The sequence below is a fragment of the Aethalodelphis obliquidens genome, unplaced genomic scaffold, assembly GCF_003676395.1.
Source record: "Aethalodelphis obliquidens isolate GAN/ISIS:26980383/991018 unplaced genomic scaffold, ASM367639v1 scaffold8, whole genome shotgun sequence".
In the NCBI taxonomy this organism is placed as follows: Eukaryota; Metazoa; Chordata; class Mammalia; order Artiodactyla; family Delphinidae; genus Aethalodelphis; species Aethalodelphis obliquidens.
This window is the reverse complement of record NW_020837952.1, coordinates 47,536,543-47,561,046: the sequence shown is the minus strand read 5'-3', so window position 1 is coordinate 47,561,046 and position 24,504 is coordinate 47,536,543. Positions and strand designations below refer to the sequence as shown.

The 24,504-nt window shown below is 49.2% G+C and overlaps 1 protein-coding gene and 1 pseudogene across 6 annotated transcripts in view; one reads left to right on the top strand and one right to left on the bottom strand.

Annotated features, from left to right (window-relative positions):
- Positions 1-24,504, bottom strand: part of CHST11 (carbohydrate sulfotransferase 11) — a 286,712-nt gene that overhangs the window by 139,952 nt on the left and 122,256 nt on the right. For all 6 annotated transcript variants that reach the window (XM_027107408.1, XM_027107409.1, XM_027107410.1 and 3 more), the window contains exon 2: positions 13,978-14,063. In XM_027107408.1, the coding sequence (XP_026963209.1) occupies positions 13,978-14,063 (86 nt within the window). The remainder of the gene's footprint in view (positions 1-13,977; positions 14,064-24,504) is intronic.
- Positions 4,464-6,929, top strand: LOC113621224 (cytochrome b-c1 complex subunit 10 pseudogene; annotated as a pseudogene).

Genomic DNA, 24,504 nt, shown 5'->3' with positions numbered 1-24,504 from the left:
GGCTTCCTCCGATTCAAATTTGTTCCTCTGAAAGATTACAAGTGTCCCTTGTTAATGGACTTCCAGGCTGCTCTTGAAAAGTCGAACCCAGAATGTTCCATCTGCGAAAACCAAGGGCTTAGTGTGAGTCTATCTACTTCTTTACTCTTAGTGATCAAGGGGTTTGGGGATGAGTTAACCCCTGCCTATAATTCCCTCTGCCAACTACTGCCATGGTCTGTGCCAGGCTGTGGAACCAACTGACACAACAGAAGCCCAGGGGATCTACCAATCAGTGTGGCCAACCCTTCCCCAAATGGGCAGCCCCTACCCTGGCCTTACCAAGCTGCCTGTTTGCTTTCACTGGCTCTGTGCTTCCTGCTAATTAGGAAAGAGACCTGGAATCATCCTGATTCCTGTTTGAACACTGATCCTTGGTCAGGGTTCTGGCAAGAGGATGGCAAGAGGCCGCCAAACAGTGTCTCCATTGGGCTCGTAACACAGACCCGGGGGGATGAACGCAAACAGGCCACTCCTGACAAGAATGAATGGAGGAGACAATTACAGATGGTCACTGTGCCTAGGCAGAGAAGAACTCAAAGAAGCAATCTTCCAACTCTTAAACCCTCAGAAGCACTTCCTGTAACTTGCTTATTTCAGGTACCAACTCTGGCCTGAGCAATCCTGTTCCTGGTTTAAAGAATCTCTGTCTGACTCATGAGGGGTGAGTGAGTTTCTGGGAGAAACTGAGAAGCCAGGAGAGAAGTGGCCAGCACAGGGTGCCCCATCATCCTTGCTCCCCTTCACCGCATCCTGCCCGCTGGGATAGAAGGGGCCCCAGGACCAAGCAATATCCTTCACACAGGTGTGCCTGGAGCGCCGTGGTCACCACCTACCAAAGGCAGGCAGGAACCGGCCTATTTACAAGTTCTCACGGGGAGGAGGGGGTTCCATCACTACTTTAAGGACCAATGAATTGAGAATCAAATGCGTTTGGGTCACCCATGTAGTCAACGCATCTCTACGCCAGCTGAGCTGGCAGAGGTGGCCTGGTCCCAAGAACAACAGGCTGAATTGTGGCTCTGCAACTCCCTAACTGGATCGGATGACCCTGCACGTGTTACTTTAAAAGCCAGTAGGCCGCTCTGTGCCTCAGTTTCCCCACCTGTAAAATGGGGGCTGCTGCATTTGAAAAGCAACGACAGGTTGTTTGAATGTGAGGAACTATAAACGTCACTGGGCAAGAGACGCTTCTCTTAAAAGTCAGTTACTAGAACCCAAACTGTGATTACAATTTTTTTTTGAAAAGAACAGTGGAAAGTTTTAAATATGCAAATGTAAAGGTAAAAAAAGAACATTTACTAACGTACTTGACTCTGTGCCTCCAGCTACTGTTCTAGGCACTTGACACAAATCAACTCATTAAATCTTCATAACAAGCCCAAGAGGTAGGGACTGCTGTTCTCCCCATTTTACAGATAAAGAAACTGAGGTACCCAGAGATTAGGAAAATGACCCACGGCTACTCTGCCAGGGAGTATGGATTTGAACCCAGGAAGCCTGATTCCAAGAACCCCAGTTTTAACTGCTATACTATGTGGCCTCTTCAGCTAAAATGAAATAAATTATTTTCCACTCTGAGATACTTGACCAAGATCAAGCAGAAAGAGGCAGAAATTTAAACCTAGGACTTCGGGCTCTGAATTCCCTTCTCTTCCCGTTAAACTTCACTGCTTGAGATCTGCTGCACCTGGCATGTAGAGGCAGTGGGGGGATGGGATTGGGGTGGGGGGTGGGATTGGGAGAGGGTGACACCTAAAGATGTCATTTGGAGGTAAAGGCTGGAGTGGGGTGGGGGAGCATGGAGGGTCCACCTTGGGTGCCTCCTTCCTGTTTCCTGACAAAGTGTGGTCAGGAACAGCCCAAACCGCGAGGAGAACAAACTCAGACTGCGGCCACCAAGGTAGCCCAGCTCAGCTCCTCACTCAGCTCCCCTTCGCCCCAGGAACTCAGCACCCAGAAGGGATGAGGCCTTTTAAAGGCATCACAGTGGCCTTCGCTTCCAGGGTCCCCGTTCAAAGTCACGTTTTCTTCCTCCAAGTTGAGCCAGTTATGAACATTCAGGGCACCCAGAGGACCCGAGAGGCTGCCCATCCACCTAGCCCACCGTGGGACTGAAGCTCCCTGCCCCTGACAAGCACCCCATGCAGCACAAACATAGCATCTGTTTTCTAAGTTTCCAGAAAGCAACAGCGTGCCAGCCTCCACGAAAGGTAGAGACCTCTGTCTCTGCAATCCATGCAGACTCTGTACCACCTGTCCTTGGTCATCTAATACATGGACAGCTGCTTCTTCTAGAAGCCCCCAGGGAGCGGACTGTTCTCTCAGGAGCCCTCTCCAGTGAACACTGCTGCAGACCACCTGGGACCCTGTTAAAAGGCAGGTTTCCATTCAGCAGGCTGGGGTGGGAGCCAAGGCGTTTCTAACAAGCTCCTACGTGATGCCAAGGCTGGTGGTCCCCGGACCTGTCTCTGAGTAGGAAAAAGCCAGAGCAAGTGGTTCTCAAACTGGGTTGCACACTGGAATCAACTGGGAGCTTTTAAAAAAGTACCGACACCCCAGAAGTTCTGATTTAGTGGGTTGAATGTGTGGATGCTTTAAATTTCCTTTTTTGATTCTGAAGCGCAGCCAAAACAGAGACCCTCTGCTCTAGGAGGTGGAGTTCCCTTTTAACAGGTAGAAGATGAGCCAGTTCACGGAGCCCTGCCTTCCAAGTGATCTGAGCTTCAACTTGCTCATGTGTCCCCAGCATCATTTCCTCCTTTCTGGCTTTTGTCCCTGAATAACAATAACAGCAAACAGCAAACAGCGAACACCTATGCCGGCCTCATTCTGTGGATTCAAATTTAATCCTCACAAGAACCCTATGAGGTGGATGCTAGTAATGTATTATCCCCATTTTACAGGTGAAAAACCTGAGGCACAGAGAAGGTAAGAAGCTTCCCCAAGTCACAGCTGGCAGGCGGTGGCTCTGGGGTTCCAGCTGGTTCTAAGGCCCGTGCTCTTAACCACGGCTAGGGAGGGCCTCAGACATGCCCCTTTCTCTCAGAACTTTTCCCCAAATACCGGGACAGGATGTGAGGCCTGGATCCAAGCAAGCAATGAGCTGGCCGAGCTCTCCACAGCCAAGCCCTGCACTGGCGAGATGCCGTTACAGCTGTGGACGTATCTGTGGACATCCTGTGGGGCACAGGCTGGAGATGGAACAGACAGGCAGAGCGGTTTCTCCAAGAGTCCAAATGACTGCCAGAACTGTATGCTGGCCATTCTGTGGCTTTCAACCCCTGACAGAAGACAAAGGGGAGGAAACATTGCAACAGGCCATTTTAGGCAGCAGCGGAGTCTGCCTGGGCGTCCCACCCCTGTGGCATGTTCCAGCTTCCTTCCAGAGCAGCTCTGCACCCGCCAAGGCTGGAGCAGGGCCAACCTGGCAGTGTCCTCCGGCACGGTCATGTAGATACTGAACAGCAGACTATCAGCTGGAGACGTTGGAGCTGCAGACTTTTCTAGAAGTCAGGAGCTACTGTCAAACCGGTTTTCACGCATCCCTGGGGTGCCGGTCATCACCAGAGGGGCATGGATGGGGTGCCCGCCCAGGAGGGACGGTGCTCCAGTTCCCTGACAGTCAGGACGTCCTCTCCCCTTAGCTGGTGTTTATGCGGGGGAAGGCAGGACCAGATGGTCCTCTGTGTGTCACCTCTCCTGTGTCTTTGCTCAATCGGGGTGACAAAGGCTACACAAACACAGGAGCACACACGGTGCACACACTCCCACGTGCGCACGCCTCGTCTAACTTCCTGGTCCATCTACGCTCCTCTAGCATCGAGTACCAAACTCAAATAGCACTTTGTTTTGTGATGGTCAGTTTACTGGCCTGAGTTGCCCGCTAGAGTATGAACTAATAGAGGGCAAGGACTTCCTTGTCTTAAGCGCCCCAGCATCTAGCCCAGCGCTATACACACAGCAGGTGTCACTGGTTGCACTGCACCACCCCTCCCCCGCCCAATCCATGTGTTGAAATCCTAGCCCTGGTACCTCAGCAGGTGACCTTATTTGGAAAGAGGGTCACTATAGATGTAATTAGTTAACATGAACTCCTATTAGAGCAGGTGGGCCCTGATCCACTGCGTTTGGAGTCCTTATAAAACAGAGATTTGGACACAGACGCACACGGGGAGAACGTCATATGAAAACAAAGGCAGAGACTGGGGCAATGCTTCTACGAGCAAAGAAAGCCAAAGGACAGCAGCAACCTGCCAGGAGCTAGATAAGGGGCATGTCAGATGCTTCCTCGGGCTCTCAGAAGGAACCAGCCCTGCCGACACCTTGATCTCGGACCCGCAGCTCCCAGAAATGGGAAACGATACGTTTTCGTGGTTTAAGCCGCCCAGTTTGTGGTCCTCTGTTAACGGCAGCCATAGGAAATGAATACGGTACGTATATAATAAGGGAGGGAAGGAAAGATGGCATCCAGCAATTTCAGTCCCATTTCATTCAATGCATTTTTACCGGGTTCCTACTTGTGCCACCTGCTCTGGAAGAAGGAGGGAAGGAGGGAGGAGGGGAGGGAAGAAGGAAACAGGGCTGAATGTGGGCTACGTACTGAGGAAGGGCGAGGTCTGGATTAAGCAGTCCCCTCCCTGACCCTCCCCCCCATTCCTTCTGAGTCTATGACTCACTTTCTCCAGTTCTTTCAAGCATCCAATTCCCTGTACCTGTTCTCTCCACGCTCCCCACACTGTCACACGCCAGTCTCAAGACAGAATCTTATAAAACCGAAGCTGAGACGTTAGGACAGCACTGTGACGCTGAGCAGGTTCCTGGGCCGTCGCTACCGCGAGCTGGCCAAAATCTGGATTCCCACGGCGGGCGTGTGGGGCGCCACGGGCGCCGTGGGACTGGTGGGGGCCACCGGCTGGCAGCTGATTCTGGACTGGGTGCCCTACAACAACGGCAAGTTTAAGAAGGACAATTAATGAAACCGACGCCCCTCAGACGCCTCTGGAATCTGGTGGTGCTGCCTACTTCCATCCACATCTGAAACAGCCCATGCTCTTGGGATGGACCTGGAGGAAACACAGTTAGACTCTCTACGTTTGAAAACAGCTTTGGTGTGTGAATGCACACAGCATTAAACCTCTCTCTGAAAAACTAACAAACGAAACCTAAGTTGAGGTGTAAACGACCAGTGTCTTTCTAAGGGTCAGCCCTTCCATGGTCCTTGCACTTGGACTTTTGGAAGGATGTTTTTTAGGAGAAACGTCAGGCCTCAGCCTGGAGTGGAGATATCCTCTTCAGACCAAGGACCTACTGGGCCCCAGCAAGCCTCCCGCCTTGACAGTTGGCTGCCTCGGCATCTCTGGGGGCACGAAGCCCTGGTCGCCTCCTCAGCATGACCTCCACACACCGGGCTTGCTCAAGGCCCAGGGACAGGCGATTCGCTCAGTGCCAAGCACCTACTGAGCTCCTTTTCTGTGGCTGGCTGGAGTGGCCACAGGATACCGAGATGAATGACGCAGACCTTGCCCTCAAGAGGCTCAAAGCCTACTTAGATCATCTCAAACACGTAAGATAAGTGTCACGAACGAGGGGAACATGGGCATGGCGGTGAGGATAGACTTGCACTGTCCAGTATGACTGTCACCAGCCATGTGTGGCCATTGAGCATGGGACATATGGCCAGCCCAAAGTGAGATGTGCTGTGTCAAATACATAGGACTTCAAAGACTCAGTACAAAGAGTGTAAAATATCTTAATATTTTTATTGATTACATGTAGCAATGATCATACTTTGGTTATACTGGGTTAAATAAAGTATATTATTAAAACGAATTTCACCTGGTTTTTGTTCTACTTTTTAAAATGTAGCTGCTGGAAAATTTCGAATAACATATACAAGTCACATTACGTTGTGAGTAGGCAGCACCATTCTAGAAGGACATTTAACCTGAGTTTGAAGGGGGGCGGGGGGGGGAATCAGGGGGAGCTTCCTGGAGGAGTTTTCATCTGAGCTAATATGAATTTAAAAAAACAGCATCGACTGAGCAGCTTGCCACATGCCCGGAACTTGCTATATATATTCTAATTTAATCCTTAATAACCGAACAGTTAGTACTTTATTCCTACTTTATAAACAAGGTCTGAAGGGTTTGAAAAGGTTCAGCTGTTGGCCCCCGAGTTCACAGTAATTCGTGGTGGAGGCAGGGTGGAAACCCTGCTCCCCACCAGACCTGCAGGTCAAGAGGGAGGCCGGATGGGGGGAAGCTGATGCCCACCCCACCCCATCCCCTGACACCGTCTTTCCTACAGAGAATTTGAGAGCAAGCCAGGGCTTTGTCTCAGCTCTATGCATTCCAACAAGGTTAAAATCCAGTTGGCCGAGAAGCTCCCTGAGTTGTATAATTTACAGAAAAATCAAATTATGTAGAGACCTCTTATAATTGAGGGTAATTTAGGAAATAACTTTCCAAAGATGGCAGACTTTACAGCTGTGTTACCATTTGGAAATTGCTGAGGTTGTTTTGTCACTCGAATGCCCTCCTCTCATTGAAATATGCCAGATTATATCCACACAGCCTGACACAGAAAAACCCCATTAGAGCACCGAGCTAACCAGATTTGAATATACTGGGTCAAATTAGGCTTCCAGAAACAGAACAACTGCCTATAAAAACAGCCTGAATGAAACGTGGACCAATCGACGAAATCAATGGCCCCGCATTAACACGGCCCAGAGATGGTCTTATTTAACAGCTCTTAATGAGGCCACTTAGCTACGTGCTGTGGGTACGACAGACACAACCACAGGAGACCTTTAAAACTTAACAGCTGTATCTGCCCATTTTCCAGGATGTGGGTTGAGTGTACACACACACACACACACACACACGCACTCATAGCCTTAAAAATCAGCACAGCAAGCTTCCCTATAACTGAGTCTACCAGACATAACATAAATCAAAATTTGTAGGTAGTGCTCGTGATGAATAGCTAGCTAGTAGCTTCCAGGCAAGAGGAAATCATCTATTTTATTATTATTCAACAAAATAATCTTATTATTATTATTCCAAGTGCACCCCTGCCAAACGTCTGAGCCTGCAGGACAGGGACCAAGCATGGTCCCAGACCCCCTAAGGGAAGTCCCAGGTGACCTAACTCAACCCAGATCACTGACGGCTACTGACTATCACCAACTCTGCCCTGGGCACCATCCTAGGTGCTTTTCATACACGGTTTTAAATCTCACAAACCTGCAAGACTGGTATCATGCTCCTAATTTACAGATAAGGAAACCGAGGCTTCCAGAGGTTAAGTAATTGCCCCACGTCATACACCTGGGCTGGGATCCCGCCCTTCCTTCCAGCATCCAATCACCTCTTTCAACCCGAACTGCGTCCGACTCTAGATTCGCCATCTGTCCAGGCTTGACTGGAAATCCGACCAGGGCGCCTTCCCTGGTTCAAGAATAATGAAGCCACTGGCCACAGTGGAAAAGGCGGCCCATTGTCCCCGGGTTTTGCAATGGACTCTGCTCATCTATTGTAATTTGCAATTAATAATGAAGCATTCTCCCAAGTGCTGTATGTAAGATCAAGCTGATGTAATATTTCATCTTTGCCAGCCAGCTGCCGTTCTGCTAGGCTGACAGTAAGTAATATCTTTGCATAAGGAGCCGGTCCACAACTAAATCAATTAATCCCTCTTTGGCTGGTAGACAGCTGTTGGGTCAATGCAAGATAATTAGAGGGACTCGTCATTTACCAGGTGGTTGGTAATGAAGGGATTAATTGACCAGAGTTGGGGGCTGTACAATGTCTGCTCTCTCTTGCCTTCCCCAGTGGACACGGCCATTCAGCATTGTTCTTCCTGAACGATTCTCAAGGCAGAGAGCCCTTTCTCCCTTTCATGCTTATTTGTGAGACTGAAGCTGATCCTTCAGAAGCGCCCACCTGATGTCTGGCTTGGAACAAGTCTAGGTTCTCCTTCTCATGGGATCAAGAGCTAAGTGGCTCAAGTTTCGTTTACACAGGGCTCCACCCAACATCCTGCCCTAGGGCTCCGCTTTTTGGGTTTGTTCACAGAACGAGTCTCCAACACTCAGGGCGTTGACACAACAACCTTCTGTCCCGAGCAGCACAGGAAGGAACGTGGTCTCCGTGTCCTCGTGGATGAGGCCGAGTACAAATAATTTACACGGGCCTTCATATACAAAGACAGTAGAAAAGATAGCGAGCAACCTCCATGCACATGCTTTGAGTTGCTTTTCATGTTATGGGTTATGCAAGAATCAAAGAATCGAAGATTTTAAAACTGGAGGGTCCCTTACAGAATCTCCAACCCAGTGCTTCTGAGCTCTGGGTGCCCATCAGAATCACCTAGGGAATCTGAAAAATACTGACACCCCAGCCCTATCCCAGACCAACAAATAAAATCAGAATTTCTGGGGGTCTGGGCATTGGTCATTTTTTCAAAGCTCCTGAGTGCGGCAGGTGTTGAGAAGCACGGGTCCAGTCCAGCCCCTGCATGTTACAGGTGAGGAGGTTGCGGCCAGGAGGGGCCAGACCTCCTTAGAGAGGCCCCGGAGTTAACAAATGGCCAAGTGAGAAGCAGCAGCTGGTTTGTAAGGTGCACACCATCTCCAGGGGGCTCCTTGGGACCACCAACCTGCCGGTGGCTGAAGACTAAACCCTCCAGAAGGGCGAATGAGCCTTATCCAGCTGGTACCAACCTGCCTCTCCTGCCTTCTCTCCAATCAGCTTCCAACATGCTCTTTCACGCCAGCTATAAACCCCTCGCCATTCTCTGAATGCGCCATGGACCGTCCCACCTGTGCACCTCACTCCTGCTGTTCCTTTGCTCCGGGAGGCTGTTCCCTCTTCTCTGTCCGGTGAAGTCTGATGTGTCCTCAGAGGCCCGGCTCAAATGCCATCTCCTCTAGAAAGCCTCGCACTGTGCCCTGTGCCTCAAAGGGTTAACTGCTCACTCCTGATTCTCCCATAACCTTTCAGAATGCTTCGATCACACAGCACTTGTCATGTTCTCTTACCTACACGCCTCTCTTCCCCACGTCTTTTTCCTCTGTTTATCCTATGAGCATCTGTAGACAAAACGAATCTTGGCAAGCCTTGCTCAGAAAACTATTTAGGTTGGAGCTAGAAGAGTTTCCCACCCTCCCTTGGACAATTCAAGCTTTTTTCAATCTAAAACTTTAATCAAAGACCCCAACTTCCAAATGTCACCAAGCTGTGCTATCCTACAGCAGAGTTCTTGAGGGTGACTCCTGCTTAGTCTGGCTCCAGCCAGGAGACAAAGGCCCCTCCAAAAATACCATGTTCAGTGAGAAAAAAAAAAAATCTGCAATTGTTTATTGGACATCTACTGTGCATTCCATACCACTCCATGAGCCTTGGCCCCTGCCTTTGGGAATTTTACAACTATCCGGAACACGTCCCAGATCTCAGCTTGAGTCACCATGAAAAAGAACCTCAAGGGAGCATTTTTCCCCCTGGGAAAGATAACGGGATAGGCTCTTTCCCTCCCACTATCTCGCCAGGTCAGATAGAGCCGGCACTACCGTTTAGGGACTGTGGGACCCTGGCAAATTGCTCAGTCCTTCCGGGCTTTAGTTAACTTATCTGAAAAATGGGGCTATCAGATTTTAGGACTGTTGTGAAGATTCCATTAGATACGTGTGGAAAACACCTAGAAGAGTCACTGATGTGTATTATACATTCAATGAACAGTAACTCTCTTCCTTTCTTTCTCCCTTCCTTCTTTCCTTCCTACCTCCCTTCTCTCCCTCTCTCCATCCTTCCTCCTTGAGCCTACCTTATGGAGAAGTAAATTTACTTTTAACACATTGAAGATTGCACCAATAAAGATCCAATTTTATTATTATAATAAAATGTTGACTGGTCAAAATATTATATTGACTGGTCCTCAGAGGCCCCTAGGAAGGCCCGCACGCCACTGGTGCATGAGTGAAGACCTCCTAGACTCAGTACTTAGGAGTTCCTGGTCAGCCCCTGGGCTGAGTATCTGTATTCTCAGAACGTGGTAATCACAGAGCAAGTATAAACGCTAAAGAAAGAACCAGGCGGGGCAGGGCTGAACCACATGAGTGATGCTGGGAAGACTTCAGGGAACCCACGAGAGCACCGGGAGGTGGGCGAGGCAGGACAAGCTGTCTCACCCTCGCTGGCATTTTAGGCGCAATTATGCCCTGTTAATGGCTGACGGCATAGCTCTGCCCTGCAGTCTGAGTTGAGCCGGGCGGCCCACAGATGTGCTCGGCCCACAAATATGCAGCTGGCAGCTCCTGAACTTTCGGTGACTTGACGCCAGCTGATCTGATCAGCAATTACGTTTTATTTTGGGGCCAGGAAGACAGCAGAGAACCAGGAAAATTATAAGACATCAGAGTGCAGTTTTTCTAAGAATATCAACTACAAACTTTTTTTCACCAATTGTTGTTTTAATGGTTAGGGGTTTGTGAGGCACTAAAATAAGAAAACCTTGGACACTAAAATCGGATTAGAGCCAATTTTCCTAAGGGAGCTTTTAAGACTTTGTCCAGTGAAAATCTGGATAAGATTTTTTTTTCCTCTCTCTTTTTTTTTTTTGTATGGGGTAATTCCTGCCAAGAGAACTTTGCTGGTGACAGTGAATACAGCATGGAGATAAATGCATCTGGAGTCCGTCCTGGATTTGAATCTTTCCTCTGCTTCTTACAAGCTGTGTGACAAGCTCCTCAGCCTGTTCTCCCATACCTAAAGTGGGGGTGCACTAGCTAGCACGGGGCTTAATACCAGCACCCCACAAGATGTTTGTAGGCACCTAGATAGCATCTGGCCTACAGTACCAGTACCTGCTAACTAAGATGGTGCTTCCCGCCGTTATGTTGGTTTTCTTATCATCTAAAATAAACAGTTCCTATTTTCACCATTATATATCGAACGCAAATCACCAACCAACATAAAATGGGGAAACGGCATCTCTGGGAGCAGTTCGGTTTCTAGCAATTACAGGGCTTGTCATCTGCCTCTGTGATAACATCAATCCAGGCTTAGCGGCTTCCACAGCTCGGCTGGTAGGGGAACACGAGAAACCACAACCAAGCCCCAACGGATGCAATGTTTGCTAATGTCTCCGGGACACAAAACCCTACTCCACTCAACAGAAGCTCCTGCGCCCTTCTCTCCTCTGAGCTCCCCGGCCCACGGCAGCCCCAAAGGTCACCAAGACGGTTTCTCTGAGAAGCGCCACCGACGGAACGTGCATGGGAGGAGAACATAATTGCAGCTTGTAAAGGAAACCAGCCTAAGAAAAAACATCCCGGGACAACATCCCGAGGAAACAGGGAGATCCTCCTGCAGGGACATTTTCCTGGCTACCAGCAAAAAGGGCCAGACAGCTTGCCCACGAGTGCCTGATGGAGGCTGATGACTCACCCACCTAGGCTCTCACAACTGGCTCCCTGAGCTGCCTCTCCAGCCCCATCTTCCCTCCCGGGTCCTAGGCTTCTAAGTGAGCATCTGAACCCAACATCACCGGATGGAAGGGATGAGCTCTACCCAGGAAGGTTCTCTCTCCTCTGATGGGTTTACAAATGGACCAAGCAGGGTCCCCCTCACCAGATAACCCACTCAAGCCAGCTCTGGGATAACGAGGAGAACCAGACACGGAAGGCTAACCACACACAGCCCCTTGCTCACCCTTCTGTGGCCAGTGCCTGGCACTGTGCTACACACAGTGGGCGCTCGTAAGAGTGTGTGAAGAAATGGATGAGTGAATGCATGAATGAATCTGGGAATGAGCAAACTCCATAAAAGGCACTGAGCGAGGCACACCTTCTCATGGAAGGCTGCAAGGCAGGAATTGTCAGCACCGTGTTATAAAGGAGAAAGGCCGTCTCTGAGGGGTTACATGTCTTGTGCTCATTCACACAGCTGATAAATGAGGAGACCAGGCTTCGAACCCAGGTCTGACTCTTAAAATCAAGGTTTCCACGAGTGAAGCCATTCTCATGACCGTGGTGATGACGGATCATGTTTACATAGCCCCTGACACATCAGCATTATTTCATCCTCCCAACGTTCCAGAGAGATGGGAAAGCTGACTCCTATAGCGGACTCATCATGTATGCAAGGTTGCACAACCAGCTGGAGGTGAAGGAGGAATTTAAACCTGGACTTTCATTCTTTCAGTCACAGATATTTGGGGTCACCCACTACAGGGACACAATAGTGACAGGCGCAGACACAGTCCATGAACTTCCTGTCCACAGGGGCAGCTACTTCAGAAATAGCTCCTCCCGTGACACCCACATGCTGCCCATAAAATTTCCTCAGGAAAGAAGGAGCACTTCAGTGATTTGGTTTTGACGTAGAAAATGATCTGAGAACAGAGGATGTCAACTAAAAGAGAAGGATGCTTTGCATCTCAATAGCATGTGTTGTTTTCAACATGGCTTACCAGAAATCCTCTTCCCTAAGACCAATGTGTGAACAGGCTGGGAGACTAGCCTGTCATAATCAGATATTTGGGCACAAAACAAAACCCAAATACAAACTAACCAACAGGGAACTACTGTATATAGCACAGGGAACTACACTTGATATCTTGTAATAATCTATAATGGAAGAGAATGTTAAAAAAAGAATATATATATATATATATATATGTATAACTGAATCACTATACGGTATTCCTCAAACTAACACAACATTGTAAATCAACTATACTTCAATAAAAATTAAAAAAAACAAAACCAAAACAAAATACAAATTCCCTGCTGCGTCACTAGAGAACCCAGTAAAGGAGGCCTCAGGCAATCTGAGTTTGCAATTACCTGGCGAATCTGGCCCCATCACACTGAGCTCCAAAGTGGTGGGTGGATAGGGGAGTGAACTAACATGGTTAGGCCACCCATTCTGCACAAATTCAGGAGTCCATTTTTCCAGACGGGAGTACAGGTGAAAGACAGGATAGAGATGTGGAATCAGAAAGTTCTCAGGCTCATCCCTTTGCAAGACTTCTGGGAATTCATCACTTTTGGGGAACCAAGCAGTTTCTTCCTCTAACAAGCACCTTGGTCCCCAGAAATACTAAATCAAGAATTTGATACAAAATAAAGTTCAAGGATTACAGCCAAAGCAGTACATTTTCCCCCCTTTCTCCCCAGCTGTCAAAGTCAGCTAATGGGCCACTAGTTGTTCATTCACCAGTTCTTGGCATCACAAGCTAATTCATATTCCCGCAAAAGGACCAGCCTTGGAGTCTCCACGTCAAGACCGACACACACCAACAAGGCTATCACCGTGGCAACCAGGCCTCCTCCCTTTGCTCCTAGCTCTCCACGGAGGGCACCTTACCTTGGTTGGAGCTTATTTTGCTCAGAGAGGAACTCTTTTCATAATCAAGTCCAACTTACTGTGACGGTCACTTAAGCAAAAAGTCTCCCCACCCAAGGGAGTCCTGTCAAACTGACGCAGTGAGGTGCAACTCTTGGGGACATCGTTGGGCTCTAATAACCAGATACGGGAGCTGGGTGTTGAGTTCACCCCCACGTGAGCCTTCTTTGGGGGTGCCACGGGGGAGACTGCACAGCCTGGCAGGCTCTGCAACTTCAGAGTCCCCTTCCTGGCACCTGCAACTGTCTGGCTCTCAGGGATCCCAAACCTGGGCAGGTCTGAAAGCTCTGCCCCGCACTCTACCAAGCTGTCCCTCTCACTAAATACCTCTCACTAGAATTTCAGAGCCATTCTAGAGCAAGAGGGTAACCAAGAAAGCAACCACTGAAGGGAAACTGCCAGGCAGTGGAGGGAAGTTTCAAATCCCCAAAGACCAGAATTTGGGCGTTTTTCAATCCCTCTCCGCCCCCCAAAAAATTGACACATGGAGACCAAGATGAGAAGCAAGGACGTTTCCAGGGCTTACCTGGGTCGGGTTGTAGAGTTCCTGCAGGGGGCTTCGGGACCCCTTCCGGCAGCAGATGTCCACACCGAAGGGGCTCCTCCGCATGACTGAGGAGAGAGAGTGAAGGCTCATCAGAAATAAGCAACAAACGTTTGCTGTCTGACCAAGAAAAGGGCACAGAGGAGGGAAGAAGAAACAGCTGGGGAAGGAAGAGAGAGAACAGGCTTCCGGCTGGGCTGATCCTTTCCCTGGTGCCATGGGGGCCCATGGGTCTTCCCTGGCCTTCAGGCTTGTCCACACCCAGAAGGACATAAATAATGCTGAAAATTCTGCCCAGCAAATCCTTCGGAAAACAAGACAGGCACCTAAAACCCTGAACTTTTGCAGATGACATTGTAACTGCTGTCCCAAGACAGCGAGTTCTACCAACGCCAGACTTGGTGATATTTTTAAAATTCGGCAGCCTTCTCCCTCCACAATCAGTTACGAGCTCTTATTCCCCCTGGCTCCCGAGCCCCTGCGGGAGCCCTCTTTCGGGGCGTCAAGGGGGAGAACGGCGCAGGGCCTTCCCCAGGCTGGCTCTTCCCACTGGGTGAGTCAGAGGGCCGGCCTCCCCAAAGCCTCTTGTACATTACATTATTGTTAATGACAGTATCAGCTTGAGGCAGAAAGGATGAGGGTTTACGGTTCTGGATGAGATTTACGGTTTATGGTTCTCATTGTAAGGATGAGCACTTACAATGAATAAAAGAGGAGGAATTAAGTGAACTTCTCAAAAACCCAACAGCTTTGAGGATACTAAGAACTGTTTTTCAAAGGAAAAAAGATTCTTTTTTCATTCTTCTTGTTCACAAAACCCCCTCACTTGTGAAGCCCCTTGCACAGAGTTTAATACATAGTCACCCTCCCGACAATTATTTGTTGAAGGGAGGGAGGGAGGGAGGGAGAAGGTGGGGGGAGGGATGAATTAACGAAGGAACGAGTGCTTCCTTCTCATACAGGAGGCCGTTTTCCTGTGGAATGACATTGTAGGGGCTGGGGGGGGGGGGGGGGACAAGGAAAGCAGATCTTTTCACAGGCCTAAAGATTTCCCCCAGTGTAGTGGCAGTAGGCAGGACACTCCTGAGCAGACAGCCTGGGTTTGGATCCTGGCTCTACCTCACACCTGCTGTGTGACCTTAAGCAAGATACCTAACCTTTTTGTGCCTGTTTCTTCCTCTGTAAAATGGGGGTGAGAAGAGGACCTCACTCCCTGCGTTGGTTGTGAGGATTAAATGAGTTACTACTATATGCAGAATGCTTAAGCCAGGGGCTGGCCAAAAAGTGTCTGTTACAAATTTCTGAAGCTATTGGAGATCATCAACTAGGTCTGCACAGAATTTATGACAAAAAGCGCTTGCCTCCTGGGAGGGAAGGTGGAAACTTCTTTATTCTCGAATCATCGAGGGAGCTGATGAGAAGTTACCAGACCTCAAGCCAGGCTTTGGGAGTCTTACAGGAAAGCCAGGCAGACGGGGAGGGCTGGCCGGAGGGGGATAACTCAGGCCCCTCTGCTCAGGAGCCAACCTGAGGTCAGAATAGCGAGGAGAGCCATCTCCACAAGCAGCCGATTCCTCTGGAAGGTCTCCAGGAGAACTGACTCCTTCTCATGCAATTCCCCCTTGACTTGTCACTTTGAGCCCCATGGAAACCCTGAGAATAAATCATCAATTCCAAGAAACTTGAAGCTGTTTTCTCTCACTTCCTTTACCTCCTAGAGCAGGGTCAGCCAACCTTTTCCATAAAGGGCAAGAGAGTATTTGGCTTTGCACCACACAGTATATGGAAACTTCTCAACTCAGCTGGGGCAGGGCAGAAGCAGCTCCAGACGACACACAAACGAACGGGCGGAATGAGGTGCCGATAGAGCTCCATTTCTGGCCCTGAAACCTGAAGTCTATGTAATTCTTATGTGTCAGGAAATCTTCTTTGGATTTTTTTCTTTTCCCAATCATTTCACAAAAAGAGGCGGTGGGTGGGATGTGGCCCCTGGGCAGTCGTTTGCTGACCCCTGCCCTGGGGCAGGCAGTACAAGCCCCAAACACACCCAACGTGCCCTGTAGCCCTCTCTGGGGAGGAGGGGATCCTGTGGGCAAATGTCTACACATAAAAGCCATTAGCATCTGAGTAAGTGGTCCAGGAAGACACTGGTTCTTTGTTCTTCCACGGGTGTCTCCACAAGAGGGGAAAAAGCCACCTTGTGTTTTTCTTTAATTTATTACTTCACTTTTCATTTCCACCCAAAACGAGGTAAACTGTTAATTGCACGCAGGTTGCCCTCAGCGCACAAGGACACAGCAACACTTCAGGGGAGACAAAACAGCCGTAAAACTTGTAAAATTATGCCCACGCAGTGCAAGATTAAACTGTCCCCATAGAGGCAGACCGTCTCCCCAAGACCTATGGCTATGAGACCGCCACGGAGAAAACCCCACCACAGAACCCATTAAAACTCAGCCTTTATGGGGGGCAGTATTATTTAATTGGTTTCTTTTTCTACTACAAGGCCTTTAAAATGGTTTGACTGTGTGGGCCCTTTCCCAAGGCCGGCCGGCCGGCCTCGGGGCCTCCTGCAGGCCTAGCCTGTAACTTCAGTGGGGGCCCCACCAACCAGCTCTGGCACCCCAGGCCACAAAAGCCAGGTCCTTAGGTGCTTTTTATGGGGATGATAACAATGCCACCATTTACGGAGTACGCCTTGTGCGCTGGGCACTTCGCTCAGCATAATCCTTCACACAGTCAAGGAAGTACCTGTATTGTCCAGATAACCTCTCTGAGCCTCCCTTAACCTCAGCAACTTGACCAAGGTCAAGGCCATGCAGGGAGAAAGTTGCCAAGCTGAGACTCCAACCTGATGACTGAGCTCTTTCATACCCAAATGATAGCAATGAGGACCTACTTGCTAAGGCCTGGGAGGCAAAGGAAGGGCCAGCAATCACGCTCATGGGTTTATTTATCCCGTGTGCCTAATGCATCAGAGGAGGTCGAGTGACCACCACACGCAGAGGGTGGCAGCTAACATCTGGAGGGCACCCACAGTGCACCAAGCAGAGCACACGTTTCATCCACAAAACAACCCTATGGGGTGGGCCCACTACTGTCCCCATGCGGCACAGTAAGGTTAGGGAACTCGCCCAGGTCTCGTGACTAGGAAGAGATGAAGACAGGATTCTGACATAGGCAGCCCATGCTCTCGGCCGCTCTGCTGGACCAACGGCAGGTGTCCAGTCCACCATCTCAGTAGTTTCCTCCTGGCCCCAGACCTGGTTGGCTGACTGCTTCTAGGACAGGTGATTTAAAATGTAACCCAGTGTTACACGAGTCATCAAAATGATGTGATGGGACAGCCAAACTACTAACAGTTAATGCCCGTATTCATTTCCTTACTGAAATTTTTATTAAGCACCTAGGATATGCCAGACATTAAGTAAGTAAACCGTCTCCCTCTCATCTGTGTTGTTTCCCTGATGCCTGGCACACAGTAGGTACTCAAAGAGGTTCACGAATGATCTAGGATTTAAGGCTTCCTTTACACTCACCAGATTGTTTCCTGCTGTGGAAAAAGGAAACTGCCAGTAGCAACAGGCTGCTGTTATTTTTTTCCTTTGAAAATGAAAGGTCTGATGATCAAAAGCCCCAAGAAAGGAGAGTCCCTGAGGACACTGAACGGTGGCCTTCCGCTGCCCACCTGCCGCCACACGTTTTATTTAGCTGCAGCCCTTGCTTTCTCCTTTCTAAACTCAAATCAATGAAATGCGAGGCCATTTTATAAGACTCTAATTGGTTCAATTCACAGTAGGATTTCTTGGACCCAGAAACAGTGGGGTATGCAGATCTTCCTCGACTTAGGATGGGATTACGTCTCAATAAACCCAGCGTAAGTTCAAAGTATCGTTACGCTGAAAATGCATTTAATACACCTAACCTACCAAACAGCATGGCTTAGCCTAGCGTACTTAAAACATGCTCAGAACACTCACATTAAAATGCATTTAATACACCTAACCTACCAAACAGCATGGCTTAGCCTAGCGTACTTAAAACATGCTCAGAACACTTACATTAAAATGCATTTAATACACCTAACCTACCAAACAGCATGGTTTAGCCTAGCGTACTTAAAACATGCTCAGAACACTCACATTAGCCTACAGCTGGGCAAAATCATCTAACACAAAGCCTATTTTGTTTGTTTTTTTCCAATACGTGGGCCTCTCACTGTTGTGGAGCACAGGCTCCGGATGCGCGGGCTCAGCGACCATGGCTCACGGGCCCAGCCGCTCCGCGGCATGTGGGATCTTCCCGGACCGGGGCACGAACCCGCGTCCCCTGCATCGGCAGGCGGACTCTCAACCACTGCGCCACCAGGCAAGCCCCATAAAGCCTATTTTATAATCAAGTGTTGAATATCTCATGTAATTTATTGAATACGGTACTGAAAGTGAAAAACGGAGCGGCTGTCTGGGTGCAGAATGGCTATGAGCGTATCGGTTGTTTATCCTGGTGATCGCGTGCTCACCAGGATCTGTGGGTCCCCGCAGCTCCCCAGCATCACCAGAGAGGATCAGATCACATATCCTAACCTGGGGAAAAGATCAAAATTCCAAATTCAAAGTACAGTTTCCACTGAATATGTATCGATTTCACACCATCGTAAAGTTAAAAAATCGTAGGTCAAATCATTGTATGTCAGGACCCATCACTTTTCCAACATACATGAATGAAGCTAAAATTAAAAGCAAGCCACCCAAGTTTGCCGCTTCATGCTATGACGAAGAGAATGTTCTTAAGTGGACGCTCCACTCTCAGTCAGCTGAGAACAGGTGATAGAAGGTTACCGAGTGACAAAGGAGGGAAGCCCGTCTCATTCCCTGAGTGGTTCCCTGTGACCCTGCCTATGCAGTTAATTCAGGTCTAAAGACATAAAACTAAAATGCTGTGGGATCCGGGGTGGAAACTTGCTTTTGATGCATTGGAACTCTCAGCTGGATTACAGTCCTTCAATTCACAGAAGAAACTCAGAGAGCTGAAACACTTGCCAAGGTCCCCAAAGCAGCCGGCGGCAGAACCTGGGCTGGAACTCAGGTCTTACAAAATACAGCAATAGTTAATAATAATAATCATGAGAACTAGCATTTATCGAGAATTTACCAAGTACCTGATGCCTGACTTGAGGCTAAGCCTTTTTTTTACGTTGCTTCATTTAATTCTCATCAAAACCCTGTTAGTTAGAAATACTGAATAATAGCATTTATTCCCATTTGACTGTTGAGGAAACAGAGGCTCAGAGACATTAAGTAACTTGCCCGAGATCACACAGCCAGCAAATTGCAGAGCAGGTAGCAAATTCAAACCTAGGTTGTTTCTGGAACCGGAGGTCTTCATCACCTTATCATGCTATCGCTAAAGGCAGGCAAAGATGCATTTACACTTAGAGCTCCCACCACAAAAATCAATGCTCTCACTTCCCTCAACATTCGAGGTGAGGGACTTCTGTACTGAATCACCCAAGTCCAGATAGGTCTGCACTCCTCCCGCTGGCCAAACAGCCCTAACACTCAGCAGACTCCGGACACTTTTCAAATCCCCTCATTTGCTAACAGCCTGGGCATGCTTCCTCTGTCACTGCACGCTCTGAGCGCACAGCAGTGATGCAATTACAGAGGTGTTTTCTCCCAATGCACCAATTCGTGCTGGTGCCCTGGTCTAGTACGGTCCAGCCCGTCTGTCAAAAGGACGTTGGAATGCGGCAGAGTCTGAGTCAATCTCATCAAATCAGGAGAAGGGCAAGCGATACCCGACTCCCTGAGAGGGAGCCACTTCCGACAGGACGGGCCATGCCGCTTTCAGCGGTGGGACCCACAGCTCGCCCTGAAAGGCCCTACATCACAGCTCTCCCCCATCCGCTTCAGACGTCACTGTGCTGAAGGCGCACGGGGATGAGATGGTCACCCAGCAGCACCCTGTGGAATGAGAAGGTTCGATAGGTGGAGTCCACCAGAACCGGATTCAAGTTCTAGGTGAGTCTTGGGACACCGGCTTCATGTCCTCATCTCTGAAACTCAAGGTTAAAATGCAGCAATCATACCTAAATCTTAGGGTGGTTGTGGGAATTAAATGAAAATGTAAAATTACCTGGGACCTGGCACCCAGAACCATCCATGGGAAAAGTCAGAGGCCTGATCCCCCAGCTCTGCCACCACACAAAGCGTCTCCCCCCTTTGAACGCGGTCTCCCTGGGCCTCAGATTTCTCCTTGGTCAGGTGACGAGGTCAAACCAGAAGATGTCTGAGTCCCTTCTGACCTAAAGTTCCTAATTTCTAAGCACAGGACAGCAGGAGGTCTCCCTGGAGAACCACAGGTTAAAAAAGCCCTAGCTTCCCTGGTGGTGCAGTGGTTGAGAATCTGCCTGCCAATGCAGGGGACACGGGTTCGAGCCCCAGTCCGGGAGGATCCCACATGCCGCGGAGCAACTGGGCCCGTGAGCCATGGCCGCTGAGCCTGCACGTCCGGAGCCTGTGCTCTGCAATGGGAGAGGCCGCGACAGTGAGAGGCCCGTGCACTGCGATGAAGAGTGGCCCCCGCTCGCTGCAGCTAGAGAAAGCCCTCGCACAGAAATGAAGACCCAACACAGCCCCCAAAAATAAATAAATAAATGGGCTTCCCTGGTGGCGCAGTGGTTGAGAGTCCCCCTGCCGATGCAGGGGACGCGGGTTCGTGCCCCGGTCCGGGAGGATCTCACATGCCGTGGAGCGGCTGGGCCCGTGAGTCATGGCCGCTGAGCCTGCACGTCCGGAGCCTGTGCTCCGCAATGGGAGAGGCCACAGCAGTGAGAGGCCCGCGTACCGCAAAAAAAAAAAAAAAAAAAAAGGCAGTCCTGAATATTGATCCGGTGTTCTCCAGCTAACCAGGACCTTCAGGTGTTTTATAGACACTCAGCACACTTGTGTTCACAGGTGACTTTTCAGGAGCCCCAAACACTGAGGTGGGAGCCGGGTTCAGCCTAAGCTGCCATTAATACCTGATTAATAAACTTCAATTTTCCAACTTCCTATCCCTTCCTTCTCACAGTCCCTCCAACAGGGACATCCCAGAGCCATTCAAAAACATCTCCAGATCTGCTTCTCCTGAGACCCTACAAGCAGCTAGAATAATGAGGGATCTGGGGTTTTGACTTGGGACTAATCTGAACCCTTACTATACCTAATTCCCATGTCAATCTCCCCTCCTACTTACTGTAAGCTCCTCAAAGCTCCTGATGTCTAACCTGTGGCTGTAGAACTAAAATGAATTAAACTTTGCAGAGATGAAGGTCAAGGGTAAAATCTAAGAATTAGGTGAACGCGCTTGGTAATAACACAAGAAGAGAAAGAGCACAGCTGCATCTAAAAGCCAGGAGATTGGCTACATAGAAACCCTCCACTAAGGGACTCTGACACTCGGCTTTGAAGAATATACTGTATACATTGCAACACTTACCTGCTGGGAGAAGAACTCGGCTATCACATACACTCACCAAAATCCATGGCAATCAAACCACCCCCTCTTTTAGATGATCCTGGCCCTTCTGTGAAAACGTGCCCAGAGCAGAGGGTTGTGCCGACTTCCAAAAAGCACAAGGTCCCTGCCCAGCTGCCGACCAGACAGGTTAGTGCAGACAGAGGCACATCTAGGACAAGCAGGGTCTTTAGAGACCGGCTGGTCCAATAACTCCCATACCACTGAAGGGCCTGGGTATGGACAGCTGGGGAGAAGCACCCTCGGAATTGGTTCTGACTGAACAACAGACATGGCAGGAAGCAAAGCTCAGTGATGGCCTTTCTGGCCAGTACGGTTTGTGGTCCGCCTACTGAGAGAGCATGCAAGAGTTGAAGGAGAGAAAAGGGGGGAGGATGGGGTGAATCCAGCGGAGCCCTCCTCACCCCAGCCCCATTTCACAGGTGAGGCAATGGACACAGGGGCATAAGGGACTCACTCCAGGCCCCATGGCTCATTAGAGGCAGAGGTATGGCTAGAACAAGGGTCTCGGGACTCCTGTTTCTCGTCCCTTTCTCCTTTTGAACCCAGTTTACATGAGATGCTCTGATATTTTCTATTCTCTTCTATTTTTCTTTAATATTAGTACAACTCATTAAAGTGATTTTTTTTTTCTTTCAGTACGCAGGCCTCTCACTGCTGTGGCCTCTCCCGCTGCGGAGCACAGGCTCCAGACGCGCAGGCTCAGCGGCCGTGGCTCACGGGCCCAGCCGCTCCACGGCATGTGGCATCTTCCCGGACCGGGGCACGAACCCATGTCCCCTGCATCGGCAGGCGGACTCTCAACCACTACACCACCAGGGAAGCCCTCATTAAAGTGATTTTACAACATACCAATGGGTCGTGAGACCTGGTTTAAAACTCCCCAACTCAGACATCTTGAAAGAATCAGGTCAGGGATAAGAGTGCTCGTTTAGGTTCAGCTTGGGGTTGTTGAACACAATAAACACTGATAAGGAGAACTCATGACTTCCACCCCTAAAACGTCCCCCTCCCCGATGTTCCCCACTGCGGTAAACACCACCACTATGCACCCAGCTGGGCAGACTCAATAGCCAGGAGTCATTCTTAATTCCTGTGCCTTACCTGCCATCACCCACTCCCCCCATCAGCTCCTCTTGGTCCCAAACACCTGGTCCGAGCCATCATCACCGCCCCTGGGGCTAGGACGAAGTCCTCTTAACTGGTCTCCCTGCTGCCGTCTTGGCCTCCCTACCCTATACCCTATCAGTGGCCAGAATGATCTTCTCAAAATATAAACCCGTTCACAACATCCTCTCTGCTCCGAAGTCTCCCCACCATCTTAGAACAAAATCCAGAGTCCTTTCTATGGCCCAGGAGGCCCACGTGACCCACCTGCCCGCTTATCACCTCTCCTCTAGCAACCACCATTCTAGTGTACCTTCTGTCTTTATGAGTTTGACTCCTCTAGGGACTTCATGTAAGTGGAATCAAACAGTATTTGTCCTTTATGTGTCTGGCTTATGTCACTTAGCATAATGTCTTCAAGGTTCATCCACGGTGTAGCATGTCAGAATCTCCCTCTAAGGCTGAATGAAATTCCACTGTATGTATATCCACATTTCTGTTTATCTATTCATCCACTGATGAACACCTGGGTTGCCTCTACCTTTTGGCTGCTGTGAATAATGCCGCTATGAACGTGGAGGTACAAATATCTGGTTGAGTCCCTGCTGGGGTTTTGCTCTCTAAGCTGTCTCACCAGGACATGGAGCGTGAACCTGTGATGGGCCAAGAGGCTGCTGGGTGAGTGCCTTGACTGGTGGCCTATGAGTGGGCGCTGTGAGGATGCTAGGTGGTCACAGGAGCATGGCTCGCTGGGCGTGACCTCAGAACTGTGGCCTTGGAGCGAGACACCACGGTCTGCAGTCAGCTGTCACTTTCACTGGGTCTTACAGCAGTGAGTCCAGTGGGTGGGCAGGGAATCAGAATGGAATGAAGCCACCAGATGGGGTCTGGTCTTCCGTGGGGAGACATTTGAATTAGGCAGTAAGTGACTTGAGTCTGGGTCATGGGTTACAAGAGCCCCCCACTCAGAGGCAGAGCTCAGCTCCCCAGCCAGGGGTCGGCTCACAAAGACGCTTCCAGCCACGGAGGCAGTAACCCCAACAATTGCAGGAGGTGACCCCAAAATTGTTTGAGACATCAAAACTGCTTCCTTAAAAACCCAGCATGATTTCAAATTAAGTACCAAAAAAGTCCAAAACAGGCAAATATAAGGACACAGAAAGTAGGCTAGTGGTTGTCTAAGGCTGGGGGTAGGGAGGCAAGGAACAGTAAATAGATGCGAAAGTTCTTTTTAGGGTGATGGAAACGTTCTAAAATTAGATTGTGGTGATGGTTGTAGAACTCTGCAAACATACTAAAATTCAGTGACTTCTACACTTAGAGTAAGTGAAGTTTATATGTAAATTATATCTCAATATGGCTATTATTTTAAATAAGTACAGAAATGTTTAAGAAGAAAACCCATAAGATTAATATTTTTAAGATTTTGACCTACTCAAGTAGGAGGAGTTACCCTGCCTTACCAATAAGAAGGATTTAATTGAACAATTTATTTGACTTGAGATTTTAAGTTGAAATCGTCTACGTTTACACATAATATTGGAGCATTTAAGAAACAATGTCATTGAGGCATTAGATTTATATTATTTAAGTATTTGTTTGTTAATCAGAACGTCTGAAGTACTCAAAAAGGACATTAAGTATATGAGATTTTAAGTGCACTCTAAAACGTTAAAAGAAGGTGAAGTTTGTTCAAGGGTCAATGATTAATCAAAGGCTACCCTAAATGTAACTTAAAATTTACTAGATGGGCTTCCCTGGTGGCGCAGTGGTTGAGAGTCCGGGGTTCGTGCCCCGGTCTGGGAAGAGCCCACGTGCCGCAGAGCGGCTGGGCCCGTGAGCCATGGCCGCTGAGCTTGTGCGTCTGGAGCCTGTGCTCTGCAA